This window comes from Penicillium subrubescens (genome assembly GCF_028828155.1).
Source record: "Penicillium subrubescens strain IBT 31985 chromosome Unknown utg000005l_segment0_segment0, whole genome shotgun sequence".
Lineage (NCBI taxonomy): Eukaryota > Fungi > Ascomycota > Eurotiomycetes > Eurotiales > Aspergillaceae > Penicillium > Penicillium subrubescens.
In genome coordinates, this window is record NW_026643155.1 from 4103263 (window position 1) to 4117453 (window position 14191).

Below are 14191 nucleotides of genomic sequence, written 5' to 3' on the forward strand. Positions count from 1 at the left end.
CGAGTCGGTTACAGGCTGATATCTCACTGCTCTCATATGCAACAGACAGCTACAATGCACTACAACTCATCGTCATATCTATATAATAGCATCTGTCATCACACATCAAGCCAGCAAAAGGCCTATAGACAACCACAACAAGTAATACCTAATGTACAAGAAGGAAAACCAACGCTAGACAGACGATCCAGCCAATCCGGCACAAAGAACAAGGCAATATTTAAAAAGAAAGGAAGAACATAAAGAAAAACAAACCGCCCAAACCCCATCCCCTAATCAACCCTTAGTATCAAATCCTGCCCCCTCCTTGAAGGCGTCAAACTCCTCCCAGTCGCGGACAACCTCTGCATATCCTGCGGCTTCCTCTGCGGACTCCGCGGATACAACACGGCCCCCGGAAACGCCTCTGACGGATACGGGAGGCCACCCGGGGCAGTAGGCACGGGAGCCTGGCTGCGTCCTCTCTCGAGCCAGAAGTCATCTGGACAATAGGGAACGACGACCTCGCTGGGTGGACGGGGACTGCTGCGGATCTGTACGCGCTTGATATCTTCTCGGCGAACTATGCGTGGCTGGGATACGATTTCTGTTGCTGCGGAGAGACCGAGGCCGTTGGATGGTGGGGTTGGTGTTGCTAGGCCCGGGCCTGATATTGATCTGCCTGTTGTGTTTGTAGTTTGTCTTGGACTTGGCCTCGGGCTTGGCCTAGGGGCTGGAGCTTGAGCAGGACCAGGACCTGGGTTGCCATGGGACGTGTCGCTTAGGATACGGCCTTGTCCTGTGCTAAAGGGTGTTGTGAGGAGGGTGTTTGCGGAATTGCGGCGGGAAGAGCCTGAGCTATTATGTGGAGTACTGCTGGAATTTGACGGTGGAGAGCCACGGAGGGCAGTGGTAGAGATGGCTGGGCCGAGTGTTCCCCCGCTATAAATAGCTTGTTTAGGTGATAGTGAAGGCGTCTGGCTTGGTATTAGCCGTTGTTGAGGTGAAGGTCGAAGGTATTTCTGGGCTGGGAAACCATTTTTCAGAGCGCGAGGATTGGCCGGCAGCCCAGTCATTGCGCGTGGGGATTCGGTTACTTGCGAGATATTTCGATGCGGGCCTTGAGGTTGTTGGAGTTGGTCTTCTTCAAAGAGTGTTTCTCCACTGTCGGGTCGATGGCTCCATTTCAGTGGTTTGGGATATAGCCCAGTTGTTTGGGAGGAGATTGGTTCAGCAAGTGTATGTTGCGAAGATAGTGTCCGAGGTGAGTTGTGCCAATCCTCTGCAGAGCTGACAGCGACTCCAATTGGCACCCGCTCTTGCATTCGCTCTGTATTTGGAACTAACATCACCGTAGCGCTGGTGGGTGGGTTATGTGAGGTGGGTGTGCGACTACACGGTAGCTCTGAAACTTCTGGACGGCCTGTGCCGTGAACGAATGAAGATGGGCCCGGGGGGTTTGGTTCCGGAGAGGGCGAGGAACGGCGCGAAGACGGCCGTGAAAAGCCTGGAGGCTCAGACATTGTGCCTCCAATTTCGAAGTCATGATCTGAATTTGACCCGAGTGAACGGTTCCTTTGCCTCCATCGCTTGCAGCAGAAGAATACGGCCACGCCAATGATGAAGGAACCGGCCACACCTGATGCGACGGAGACACCGATAACTGTGCCGGAACTGACATGATGGTTTGAACTTCCATCAGCCGACGGGGACGAGGTAGCAGTATTACTAGAAGTCGTTGAGATACTTTCGGTGCTGGTAGTAGCTGGGACTCCGGAGCTTGATGATGTCGTTTGCAAAGTGATAGTGGAATCGCCTGTAGATGATAGAGATGTCGTAGATGTTGGCAATGTTGATTTTGATGAGCTAAGTTGAGTCTGCGAGGTACTTGCAGATGCCGTTGTAGCACTTGTTATCGTTGCATCGCCGGTCGACGTAGCCGAGCTAGGAGGGTCGAACGTCGTCGCTGTAATTGTAGCGTGCGTCTCTTTTATAGCACCAGACACCGAGTCACAGACATGATAGACACTATTCCCCTTGCTGGAGATATCCTTATCCGAGCATAGAGCATATAGGCAGCTTAGAGCAGCCTCTCCCAAGGTAAGCCCAATATGTGTTTTTGTCCGGCACAGGCACTTGATATCATCTGCAGACGAGCATTCATCCGACGTATACTGGCCCTCGATGAAGTTCCCAACACATGTTTTGGCGCAGTCCGGTATCGTATTCCACAGCGCAGCATTCGAAGTATCGTTTGAGCCACTTGCCGAACATATGGCGACTAACGGAAGAACCGCAGCGAGGATCCTGTAGGCAGGATGGAGGAGCATTCTGCAGCAACTGTATTCCTCCCTGTTAGCTCAGACTCCTCCTCTCCTTGTATTGGACGAACTGTACTAACCTAAAACCAATATTGCATGGGAATGACTACCCTTGAAGCCATAAGATCTTTGAGGTTACCATCATCGACTTCACAAGCAAAGCAGCACAAAACGAACGCAGTACGATGAAGCGAATCGTAACCCAAAAGCGAAAAGAAATGGAAAGAGAAATACATCCCAAAAGAGCCCAGAAGCCCCATAATTAAACACCAAGGCCCTTATGAGGCGCGATCCTACGCGCGAAGCCAATCCCATCTAGTATGACACCCATCTGCCCAGCGGACCAAGCAGAGAAGCTCTGCGCTGGACCTGAAACACGGTCGTGGCGGCGGTCCTCGAGTAGGCGCTGGCATGAAACTAGATGACATCGTGGGGGCTCTTTAGAGATTTGTAGGAGCCAATGATCATCGATCTGGTGAGTTCAATCCCATTTTTGGCGCTGGTTGAGTGGCTGCGGCGTTGGCGCCTGTGATACGCGCCGGGGCGAAAAAGCGAAAGGGCGGGCGCTTACGGTGCAGGGCCAGTCAGCTCTTGTCTTAGATGCGGTTTCAGATCGTAAAGCATTTTGCCGATCAGTGGATTTACTTTTGAATGGTCGAGGGGCATTTAGGAGGGTGTTGTATCTCAAGATCGTCTTTCATCTAGGTGGATGGTGATATGCATTAAGCAGCATCCGAGGTTGTGCTTTACCTCCCGAGGAGCTCACCCGATTGTGTAGCATATCGAATACTTTCCCTTGTGCTCAGTAATTTGTTAATCCAGGATGGTAGAACTGCCACCGCATGTTCCCAATTTCAATCATTATTTCATTCTTTGTTCTGCAGAGCCAGTTCTTAGACTAACCGCCTATGACGATCATGAGCTCACATCGGCCCCACTCAGCTCGTCCCGAAGCATCATTAAAGGGGGTGAAGTGGATAATTTGATGATCACAGACTAAAAGCCATATCTACACAAAGAATACATGCAAGACTGCAGTTGAAGGTTTTCAAATAATTGCCATTCCATCATTCGTAAAAAGCTAACCGACCCCCGGGCGAAGAAAGCGCAAGCCCGCACAGGTCATACAATATGAGGTGGTATCACTTGAAAAAGCAAGAAGAGATGACAGAACCAAGATAAAAACGCAACCCGGCAAAAGATCATAGACAAAGGAATTAGGGAATCATCGGCAATGCATAGCACAGTGCCGAAATTAGGGAATTATGGAGATTTGCAGCGATGCCAAGAACAGGAGGGGAGCTGCAGGAGGCTGGTTGGTCGGACCGCCCGCGGAACCACGCTGACTAGGATGCTCTGGACACCTTCGGTGCAGCCACGACTCCTCGACAGGCTTTCATGAAAGAATCGAGGCATGGAATACATATCGCATCGTGGGGTGGTCTTTCCGAGCAATATTGACCGAAGGGGGCGGAGGAGCGGCGGTCAGCGGGTTGAGTTGGGGCGATTCTAGTATTTGAAGATAATGTAGCTGCGAGCGGGTCAGTAAGTGGGGATCTTTTTGGGAGAAGACGATGGAAAGGGATCGTCGCAAGGGCCGATCACATACATGGCGTGGATAATACCGGGAATCCAACCCAGGATGGTCAGACAGATGTTGATCAGGAGGTCAGAACCACATCCGCGCTCCAGGAAGACACCCAGAGGAGGCAGGATGATGGCGAAGATGATCTTGCAGATATCACTGTAGAATCAAGTTAGTCGCGTCTCTTTGACGTCTTTTGCATGATCGGATTGAGGGTGCGACAAGCCGAGTGCGCCGCTTTACGCAGTTCACGATAGTCGGCCGGCCCGGGCATTGGAAGGGAATGACGACAGAGATAGGACTTAGGGAAGGACTCGGGAAGCACTTACGAGGCAGTGAAAGGCATGATGGCGGTTGTGATTGAGACTTCTGGGGATGAAGAATGAGGATGATTCAGAAAAGAGGGATTGGAGAGAGGAAAAAGGGCGGAAATGCGGAGGAGGAGTGGGCTCTTTTTAAACTGGGAGCAGCTCAGAAAAGTGGTGGAACTCTGGTGGCTTTTCCTCACCCGGAAGCTCTTTTCTATTGCGTCATGGCCCGCCACTACTTGTGGCTCAGTCGAGTTTTGATCATGGATCATTTCATTCTTATTGGTCAGTTGCAGCGGTCAAAAGCGGCTGCCTGTGGCTCAGTTTAATGAGATAAGCAGGCAATTCCAGGATCATGAGTTTAATCATCGTCATAATGTGAAACATGGACAATTTATAGATCAACTTTATAAACCAAGTCTACAATTCCCGAACTATAGTATGACCGTATTGCTTTTCTTGATTTTTACCATGTCTTCTAAGTAGCGCTATTATACTCCCTCGACCCTGAAATCCACAAGCCGAAATTGCGATAGTCCCCGCCTCAGCCTGGCCGCGGTTCACTGCTTGGATTCGACAGCAGGGCGTGCAGGATCTGCTGCACGTTCTCCTGGGCTGCAGCCATAGGCCCCGGTATACTTTTGTACTGTACATGGCAAGAATGGAAACCTGCCCGGCTCCATTTCCAAACGGTCCTATCCGCGACCTCCGTTTGCTCGCTGCCTGGCGAGCCAGGCTTGGCATTTCTGGACTGTGGCTCAACGAGTCAACGCAGATGGGACTGTAGACTGGTAAAAATAAAAGACAGAAACTATCAAAAACGGTTGTATAAAAATAATGAACAGCCTCGTTACTTGTAAAAATAGCATAGAAGGACGACAGCGTATTCTATAGCTCCATAATAGCCTCACGTCCATTGCCTAGATTCTTTAGGAAACTACTCATATTCCCGCTCCAAGATACTATGTATGACCATCGATCCCATGATAGGTAGCGCCGATCCTTGGCCGCTTCGTGCAGGACTTACATCCATCGTCACCTGTGGCGCAATCCTGCCAATGCCAAATGTCAACGGGGCCAGCCCTACAACGAAGAAGTACCCTTGCCCCCACCTGCCAAGGCCCTACGCCAGCCCTATTGGCCGCCAGTGACTTCACTCTATGTAATTAGAAGCAGGTTCGTGCATGTTGCGAAGGTGGCTGGAAGGAAGCGGGAGAAGAAGAACGGGAAAAATAATTGTACTGTACGAAAATTATACTTCCTTATACAAAGTCCCCCAAATGATGGTAATCATCTGGAGATCTCGTCGTGGCAGACCTTCTGTTCAGTGTGGCAGTACCCTATATACGATCCAGCCAGTGAGAATATCTGATGAAAGAGAGTGGATCATGGGGAAAAGAAAAGGAAAAGTACCCCAGTCAGAACGATTTGGTCGATCGGGTTTCTATTCTAAAAACACACCTAGAAGATATTCAGCGGCGGATTAAAATCGACATCTTCTAATAACGAGCTCCACTGCGGCACGTCCAGCTCGGGCGCTACAGCCACAAATTCAGACCACAGTTGCTCCCAGCCTTCTTCGTTAATATCGTTGATTAAGGCACCCCCACCATCGACTAACCCATTCATCACCGTTGTAGATGAAGGTTGTACCGTGACTGAGTGACTCTGGCCGCAGCTCGAGGATGGTAACACAGACTCGTGCGAGTTGTGGATAGTATGATCATTTTTGTGGAGTGTGGACATCAGGGTCTGAAGATTCTTTTGAATCCCTTCCAGCAGGTAATTTGATTCTTGCTTCGACTTCTCCAAGGTCTGGTACGCAGCCAGGACCTTGGTCTTACGATGCTCTGCGTCTGGCGCAGAAGGATTGAACGAGACGTCCATAGCCAGAATGAGGGCCGCGAAACAGACGTGGTGCATTACAGTTAAGAACCGTCCTGCTTTGAGTCCAACCTCGAGACCGATCTCATCCATTGAGCGTCTCAGCTCCAGAATGGTTTGGGCAGATCGAATACACACTTGATGGGAGTATGCGTATTTAGTGTTTGTGATACCCTCTAGGTGATATGGCCGGTGGAGTCGGCAGAGCCGGGTGTGGATGGCGAAATGGATGCTGATCCGCTGCCAGGCAATGGTGGGTCGGTTTTTGCATATCTCCCGGCTTTGCTCAATGCTAGTAGGGTCCGTTTTGAAGTAGACGGGGAGTTCGTTGAGATGATCCTGGAATTTGGCATCCAGTGCAAGAATGGTATCATAATCTGGCTCGGTGGAGTCGAGGAGTATAGATGGTAGAGTATCGATGACTTCTCGACATAGTGCAGCACACTTCACCCGCATGATAAAAGCAGACATGGAGGTGGGGACGGATAGCGGATGGTCCTGCTGAATTCCAGTCGACGTGATGAATTCATCATCAGTGTTGCTGGGGAGGTTTACATTCATGTGTCTGGGGTGAAATGTGTATGCTCCTTCAAATGCACTGCCATGAAATGAAAGTAACCTGTGATAGTTAGCGCCGATTCGGGGAAGTAAAGGTTATTGGATCGACAGATACCAGTCAGATGCCACCATATTCCACCATATTCGTCTCTGAACCTCGACATCGATCATATTACATCCCTTCAATCGCCGCTCCTTGCAGCTTTTTGCCGTGTCTAACCGATGAATTTGCATCTCTCGTGACATCAACAGGCAACGATGGCGAAGGAGGTGGACTTTGAAAGGAAACCCATCTGTGTTCATCAATAAATGAGCCATAGTCCCGATAGCCACGAGAGACGTAGTCGATGCCTGGATGAGCCGAGACGGATGATCCAAAATATCTAGGGCAAGACGGGCATATGCCTGGAAAGCCGTCTTGGCTTCTTCACGAGTGGACTGCAACTTCACAAGAAGCTGTGGGGTCCAGACCAATGCAGCCCCAGCAAAGATGCTAAAAAGCAACATCAAGTTCTCTGCAGAAGGCGCATCCCCTTCAAGCAGGCCCTCGTAAGTTCTTTCCATCAACAAATTAGTCGAGGGGATATGTAGAACTCCAAACGTGGGCTGCAGTGTTGTTGCAAAGTGGTTGAATAGTTGTTTAGCCTGTCGTAAAGGAGGAAGGTTTCGTGAAATATCAAGCATGGTTGGACTTTCTTTATCTGCCTCCTGGGTGGCCAGAAGATGGCAACTGAATGGGGTAACATAAGGGCTGTGAGAAGCCTGTTTATTGTCAGTGGATGTATAATCTAGGCGATCCATAGGTACATAAACCATTAGACTTACCGACACCGATGCTGGAAATATGCATTGACGCTTACTAGTTGACTCTCGAGATAGATCTGGTCTTTCAGCCAGTGCTTCTTCTAGCCTGCATATTCGGAACAAAAGCTCATCGGAGTTACTTTGAGACAGTGAGCCAGGAATACATGACACCGAAGTTGCACTAACTTACTGCGAGGCTAGCTCCACCTGAGCGGGGTCCTGTTGTACAGTGTTTCCATTGGAGTGTAACGAAGTAGATTCCGTCGATGCTTCTGGGCCACATGTGTCTTCTGGGCTCTGGCCCGGGTGTTCACAGGGGATATTCCTGATGACACAATTCGAGCAGGGCTGTGCACGGTCACAACGGCGTTTCTTTTCCCGACACTCGCGACATGATAGCGACGGTCTGTTCCATCGGTGAACCGTCGCAATAGGATTTCCTCGGTTATCCCGCTTCATGCTATCCTATACCCGAAATCGGGTGTGTTGTTAGGGTTGAAGTAAGTAGATGTGGTGGTCCGCGGACATCCGCGGGCGCGCTTTTCTTATATATGGCAAGGAGACCCCAGTGACAAGATCTTGAAGCCAATGAGAATGACTTACATGCGCAATCGTAGCATATGACAAGTCAAGCTGAGGCTGGATGGATGTCAGATTGGGAGTCCGCGGAGGTCCGCGGGCTAATCTCCCAAAATAGGTTAGCGCTGTATGTAATCCGTGACAGGTGAAACCAGTGATCCAACCTGCCGATTTCATGATGAATACCCTTGTATTATTGGTCATTGAATCTTGCGAAGGGAGTAGCTTGATTCCCGGCGACCAGTGCTCTACTTGTCGATCATTCTCCCAGCAATTGTTGCGGACTTGATCTCTTGCCTCCCGGGTCTGTCCTGATTCATGTCAATCAGGCTAAGCCCTAGGCGGGGCGCGCTGCGCGTCGCGCGCAGCTTACCACGAGCTTTATCGAGCTTCGCCTGCTCGAGCAGATGGTATGCCACCAGCAGCTCTCCTCCATTTGCATTCACATGGATCACAAAATCGCCGGAAGCTCTAGTAAGCTCCTTGCTCCTGGATAACCCATGTCCGTACTGACAAACGTCTCAAGAGCACACAGGATATCCTATCTTCCCTTCCACCTCCACAGCTCGCCCAAGATTCAGTCCCATTACTCCTCGTCACCCCGAGCTTCGCGCATTGGCTCGATCCCTCCGATGACTTTCTATTCCAATTGATGCGCCAGCTATATGGCAGCGACTCCAACGTTAACACCCTCTACGCCGTTGCCGCTATAATCGATAAAATCCCAAACCATTCAACGCCAGCTAAAGGATCACCTGTTCTGAATAAACAAGAGTCTGAAGGCTTGTCTCTCTTGGTTGTTGATAAAGAGAGTATGCATGGCAAAGCTGTGCCTCTTCGTCGTTTTGGAGGACCTGCCAATGAGGAATCCGACCTTTTGGTCTCGGTCCAGGGCAGACAAACCAGCCAGGGCGCTACAGGCACTGCTCACGAAATCGGTCTGCGTCTTGCAAATACTGTCTTTGTCAATGGGAAGGAATCAACACTTTTTGGCATGCGGTGGACTCGTGATGCTACTACGAACGCATATACCCTGGACAATACGATAGACCTGACAAGTTGCGCTGTCACATCTACACCATCTACCCGTTTCAGCCCCAATCTGACCCTCCCTCTCTATCCTATTGGCGAACGGAGAAAAGTGATCGCTAGCATGGGAAATATTCTGCGGCAGATTTCCAAATCAAGCGACCCAATTTCGAACGAGACAATCCCTGCATCCTCGGAGTTGGAAAAGGATCTCCCTCGGTATATCAAAGAACACAATATCATGGATCAAAGGGTTTCCGTTTGGGCTCTGGTAGAGAACAAGGATATCACGGCCGCAGACAACAACTTGCCTACACAGGACTACCTGATCCAATCACTAGGCCGGGGCGGTAAATTACATCGGGTGGTGAGTGGAGGTGGAGGATGGGGAAAGAAGGCAGGCCTCCTCTCCTTGGACCCAGAGATTGGCTTCTCAGGCTCTGCCCAGCGGGATGCACTGGTCGGCCTGGATCAGCTCTTTGATTCCAGTGCAGATGGCGAATTGGATCTGCCACTGTCCCTTGAGAAAGGTTTGGTTGGAGAGGACCTTACCCTGTTGTCGCAAGTCGCAACAGCTGGTGATTTCATTCAATTCTTCGTGTCGGTGGACCCGTCGAGTACATATGATGCTGCTCCAAGTGATGCCAGCCCTTCAGATGGCAACATTACCTACCGCTTTGGGATGGTATCGAATGCTGAAGAGGTGTCTTCATCAGATGCCCTCGATGGGACTGGTAATATCACTGTCGTGCCGAATTCCTTCGGGGCACTGTCTGAAAAGGCGATTGCATACACTCAACCTGTGGCCCAAGGTGGAGAAACATCCGAATCTAGCACGAAGCTGGACATTCCGGGATGCCGCGTCGTCCTAAGCTCTGTATAATAGTGGAATTGTAAAGCAAGGCCACATGTAATATTAGCAAATATCCACCCTCTTGAAAAAGGCGCACAAGTAGTAGAAAAAGCAAGACTGGCAACTTGACGTATACAAGCTGGTGGAGACCCTTCGTAGCGCCAAGACCACGTGACCAAAGCACCAGCGTGGTGGCCTCTGACCTCGTAGCACTCTCCAACCTCTCCGGTCAACAGCAACATCCTCGCCCACGGCTTGAGTCAGCACATCTCGAGTCTTCCGTCATCAATCAAAAGCTCTAGATTCCCTTTGAGACTCCTGCCGAGTCTCTTATACCATCAAAATGGCCACTGAACTTTGGTAGGTCGTCATCGGCCCTCAGCCCCCCTGGGTGCTTGACAGCTATCAAGCTTCGGCCCTGCTGTCTTGCCGGTCGGCATCTGCTAGAATTGATGAATATTCGCTAACCTATGTTATTCCAGCCCCGTCTATGCTGTAAGTCTAGCTCCAGCTTAGCTTCTCCGATTCCGCAGCGCTCGAGTCCGATCCGGCCCTCCGTGCCCGAACAGCTTCCCCCTCCATATCAATGACCGCACACATCCAACGAAGCTCAACAGCTTTACTGACTCTTGCCTTCTAGCCCTTCTTCGGTGCGCTGGGCTGCACGTCCGCCATCGTCTTCACCTGCTTCGGCGCTGCTTATGGTACCGCCAAGGCTGGTGTCGGTGTTTGCAGCATGGGTGTCCTCCGCCCCGATCTGATCGTTAAGAGTACGTCAAGCTCAAAACCTGGATAGAATAAGCTATTGCTATTCTCCGGCGACGGTTCGCTAACGAAGAGTCTTATAGACATTGTCCCCATTGTCATGGCGGGTATTATTGGTATCTACGGTCTGGTCGTGTCGGTCTTGGTCGCCAACGACCTGACCCAGAAGCTCCCCCTCTACACTGGTTTCATCCAACTTGGTGCCGGTTTGGCTGTCGGTCTGGCTGGTCTTGCTGCTGGGTAAGTCGGCGACTCGTCTTCTGAACGACTCACCCATTTAACTGTTTCGTGTCTAACCGTTGTCATGTGCTACAGTTTTGCTATCGGTATTGTCGGTGATGCCGGTGTCCGCGGAACTGCTCAGCAACCTCGTCTCTACGTCGGAATGATTCTGATTCTCATTTTCGCTGAAGTCTTGGGTAAGCATTTCTTAAATCTCTTGTTGGTCGCCCGGTGGACAGCTCTTAACCGCGTGTTACAATTTAGGTCTGTACGGTCTTATCGTCGCTCTACTCATGAACTCCCGCTCTAAAGCTGTTTGCTAAACGAGACCCGTCTCGTCGCACGCGGAAACCGAATCTTGTACCTATCGACCCTTTGCGAGATGGGCGATGCTTCGCTTCCGACATGCTCTTACTCAAGGCCCTCAGACCGGACAACATGGTGTGTCAGGACCTAGGACAAACGCGTTGCGAAAATCGAAAAGATCTCGGCTATGATAAGCTCATTTGACTCTGGAAAGGGACTGTTTTTTTGTGATCATCAGTGGTATGTAGAATCGGGGAACAGCTATGAAGCATTCGATCCCGAGCTGGTGGAACTGGTTGTGGGTAGATATTGGCTTTTTTTTTGTTTAACATTGCATGAACGCGCGCTGGATTACTGTACTTTATATGGGTCTCATCTCGATTTGGGACTGGATCCCCCTCCCTTTTCATCTGCAGTGGTAGAAGGGCTTGACAAGTTCCTCGTCGGCCTAGATGCCCTGTGGACAAACCCTCTCTCTCTATCTCAATTTTTTTCTCGGTTTGGCTCTTTCTTGTCCTTTTTTTCTTTTCTTTGGTCTTGTCGGGGCTTTTGTATTCGGTATGATATAACAATCCCGATTTGTGCATTACATTGCTGTCATGCTACTCGATCTGTAGGATAAGGGTACTTGGTTTTACTTGATCAAAGTCTTCATTGTAGTCTCTAGCGCTACCAAGCAAGAACAGCAGGAGAAGACGGATTTCAAATACATAGCAGCAAAACGGATATCAAAGAACATATTCTATTGTGTAATCCGCAATGCATGAGGGCAACAATGCCACACAAGAAATCAACAGCATTGGCCACGGCAAGAGACCAACCAGCAAATCTGGTCGAAGGAGATGGAGGGAGAAATGGTGATGATTGGATATTTGATAGTATAGGAGAGCGGACAAGAGAAAAGAAAATTCACGCAATGTACGAAAACCAACAGAAAGGGAGATATATGCCCGGCAAAACTCAGACAAAACTAACCCTCAACCCAAGACGATGCAAGACGCAGGCCAAAAGATGCATCCGATGGAGAAACCGATCAAAAGGAGAAGAGAAACAAAGGAAACGAGAAGTGGAGACAAGGCAGGAATAGTCTAGGCCTTGTCGAGTTTCCGTCTAAGGGTGCGTGTCCTCCGCATCAGCTTCTTGAACTTGTGCTTCTTCATCTTGATCTTGCGACGTCTCTTGGTGCTGATTGCATGCATAGTCCGGTTGTGGCGCACACGCTCCATATATGTCATGCCAGAGGTTGACCCGGTAGGAGCATCAATGGTGAATCCATGCTCGGGATCCTCCATATCACTGCGAACAAAGGGGCCAGTGGAAGCCTCGTAGGTCTTGCGACCGTCGGCATGGGTTTGCTCCCGGATCGTCAGGACGGTGGAGTAGGTGGAAGTTTCCTGGTCGGTCAAGGCATCGGCGGAGGAAGTCATGTCCATGGGGACAGGAGGAGGGGGAGGGCGGAAAGGCTGGAGACGGCGGGTGTATTCCTCCACGGTCATGCCGGCCTCGGGGCCATCGAGCATGCGAAGCTCCCCGTTCGCATCAGTTGTGAAGCTCTGGTGCAGCTGGTTGAATTGTTCTTCGGACTCAGCCATGACGGGTGTCGGGTTTTCCATGGTCTCAACGGTCGAGGAAAGGGTGAAAATGACATCGTCAGCCTCGTTCTTGAGGAACTTCTTTGAGAAGATCGCATCGAAGGCTTCGGGAGTCGCGATTGGGGGGACCGTGGTGGTCACGGAGATGGGGCGGTGGATGGAAAAGAAAGAGGCGACATGAACATCTGTCACAACTAGTTAGCTACGATCCCAAGAGCGGAGCACATGAGGGAAAAGAATATAGTAGAGCTCCAAGGAACTAACCATGCGGCTGGCGGTGCTGGGTCGAGGGGACACTCGGAAGCTTCGAAAACGCCGCATGTTGCTGACTAGCTTTCGAAGAACCGTTCCGAGCACCATTCTCCTTCCCACGTCGGCGAGCAGACTTGCCCTTCTCGCCAGACGAGTTCACACCCTTCGCCGGGGTCGAGGTATCCATTCGGCGAGAGCCATCGCTGGGCGGGACCGGCGGTTTGGAGGAGGAAGAGGAGTACTGACGCTGGTGCACATGTCGGGTTGCGCCGAGCACGGAGGAAGGGACATTCTGGGTGGAACGAGAGATGCCGGACAGAGGCGCCCATGCAGCCCGGCGTAAGGACGTTGACAACATGGTTGGTGTAGGACCCAGTAACTGGGAGGACGGTGAAGATGAGTCTGAACCGGAGGCGAAATCGTCGGGTCGGAAGCCGGCGTCTCTGATCATGCGGGCTTATGTAATGTTGATGCCTCAGGTGTTATCTAATGATCAGGCGAATCAACATGCAGTGATCATCAATTAGAGTTGCCTTTCTGACAGTCTACGTATGGTTTAGTTGCGTGAATGGAGTTCTATTAAACTTGAGGTATTGCCGTAATTCAGGGGAAGAGTAATAATTTGAGTTCATTCGAGATGAGAATATTGAATCAAGGAAATTGTGATGATACAGAGGCACAGTCATCAGTATAACACATCTGAGGGACAAAACAAGTGGTATCATCCTGCATGATCAACAGGGGGAAAAAGATCGAAGTGAAATAAAATGACAAGTGTCGAAAATGAAACAAAGTAAGAAGAAAAAAAGACACCGTCGCTGAAACCGAAGCATAGCATTAGGTAGCGAAATCGACCGGGCTTTTGTATGCAACGTAACCGACCCAAGGATTGCGGCAGAGAGCCGACGACTCCTCTAAAAGACGCCTCGTAAAAGATGATAGTAGAAAGAAAATAAAAGAAGAAAAGGGAGAGAAGGAGACAGAGGAGGAAGAGTAAAAGACAAGAGAGAAGGAAAGGTATGTCAGGTTGCAGGTAACAGAAGGAAATGGAGCCGCCGAGGTATGCAACACAGGGAAAAGGTAGGCTAGAGAGCTCGACAAGAAACGAAAATGAACTTCGTGGCAACAATGACGTTCATAACAAAGGCCACCGG

At 50.4% G+C, this 14191-nt stretch overlaps 6 protein-coding genes across 6 annotated transcripts; 2 read left to right on the forward strand and 4 right to left on the reverse strand.

Annotated features, from left to right (window-relative positions):
- Positions 1-272: 272 nt before the first annotated feature.
- N7473_008011 (uncharacterized protein) lies at positions 273-2309 on the reverse strand (the record flags this gene model as incomplete). Its single annotated transcript, XM_057153951.1, has 1 exon — positions 273-2309. One exon carries the CDS (start codon positions 2307-2309, stop codon positions 273-275), a length of 2037 nt encoding a protein of 678 aa, XP_057008289.1.
- Positions 2310-3222: 913 nt separating this feature from the next.
- On the reverse strand, positions 3223-4393 carry N7473_008012 (YqaE/Pmp3 family membrane protein). Its single transcript, XM_057153952.1, has 3 exons — positions 4215-4393; positions 3910-4044; positions 3223-3831 (listed from the first exon to the last, which is right to left on the reverse strand). Exons 1-3 carry the CDS (start codon positions 4229-4231, stop codon positions 3810-3812), a joined length of 174 nt encoding a protein of 57 aa, XP_057008290.1. The 5' UTR covers positions 4232-4393; the 3' UTR covers positions 3223-3809.
- Positions 4394-5654: 1261 nt separating this feature from the next.
- On the reverse strand, positions 5655-7319 carry N7473_008013 (fungal specific transcription factor domain-containing protein; the record flags this gene model as incomplete). The annotated part of the gene is made up of 2 exons (XM_057153953.1): positions 5655-6696; positions 6751-7319. The coding sequence occupies 2 exons, from the start codon at positions 7317-7319 to the stop codon at positions 5655-5657; spliced, it is 1611 nt and encodes a 536-aa protein (XP_057008291.1).
- A 1017-nt stretch (positions 7320-8336) lies between these two features.
- N7473_008014 (uncharacterized protein) lies at positions 8337-9930 on the forward strand (the record flags this gene model as incomplete). Its single annotated transcript, XM_057153954.1, has 2 exons — positions 8337-8492; positions 8545-9930. The coding sequence occupies 2 exons, from the start codon at positions 8337-8339 to the stop codon at positions 9928-9930; spliced, it is 1542 nt and encodes a 513-aa protein (XP_057008292.1).
- A 313-nt stretch (positions 9931-10243) lies between these two features.
- N7473_008015 (H(+)-transporting V0 sector ATPase subunit c) lies at positions 10244-11210 on the forward strand (the record flags this gene model as incomplete). The annotated part of the gene is made up of 6 exons (XM_057153955.1): positions 10244-10260; positions 10383-10395; positions 10541-10670; positions 10749-10905; positions 10981-11084; positions 11152-11210. 6 exons carry the CDS (start codon positions 10244-10246, stop codon positions 11208-11210), a joined length of 480 nt encoding a protein of 159 aa, XP_057008293.1.
- Positions 11211-11855: 645 nt separating this feature from the next.
- Positions 11856-13488, reverse strand: N7473_008016 (mitochondrial 37S ribosomal protein mS38; the record flags this gene model as incomplete). The annotated part of the gene is made up of 2 exons (XM_057153956.1): positions 11856-12970; positions 13050-13488. 2 exons carry the CDS (start codon positions 13486-13488, stop codon positions 12282-12284), a joined length of 1128 nt encoding a protein of 375 aa, XP_057008294.1. The 3' UTR covers positions 11856-12281.
- Positions 13489-14191: the final 703 nt, after the last annotated feature.

What these genes read in the sequence shown, in the direction of transcription:
- N7473_008012 (XM_057153952.1), bottom strand. An exon ending in CCCGGTATTATCCACGCCAT is followed by an intron (nt 3,832 to 3,909) that starts GTATGTGATCGG and finishes ACCCGCTCGCAG; the next exon opens with CTACATTATCTTCAAATACT.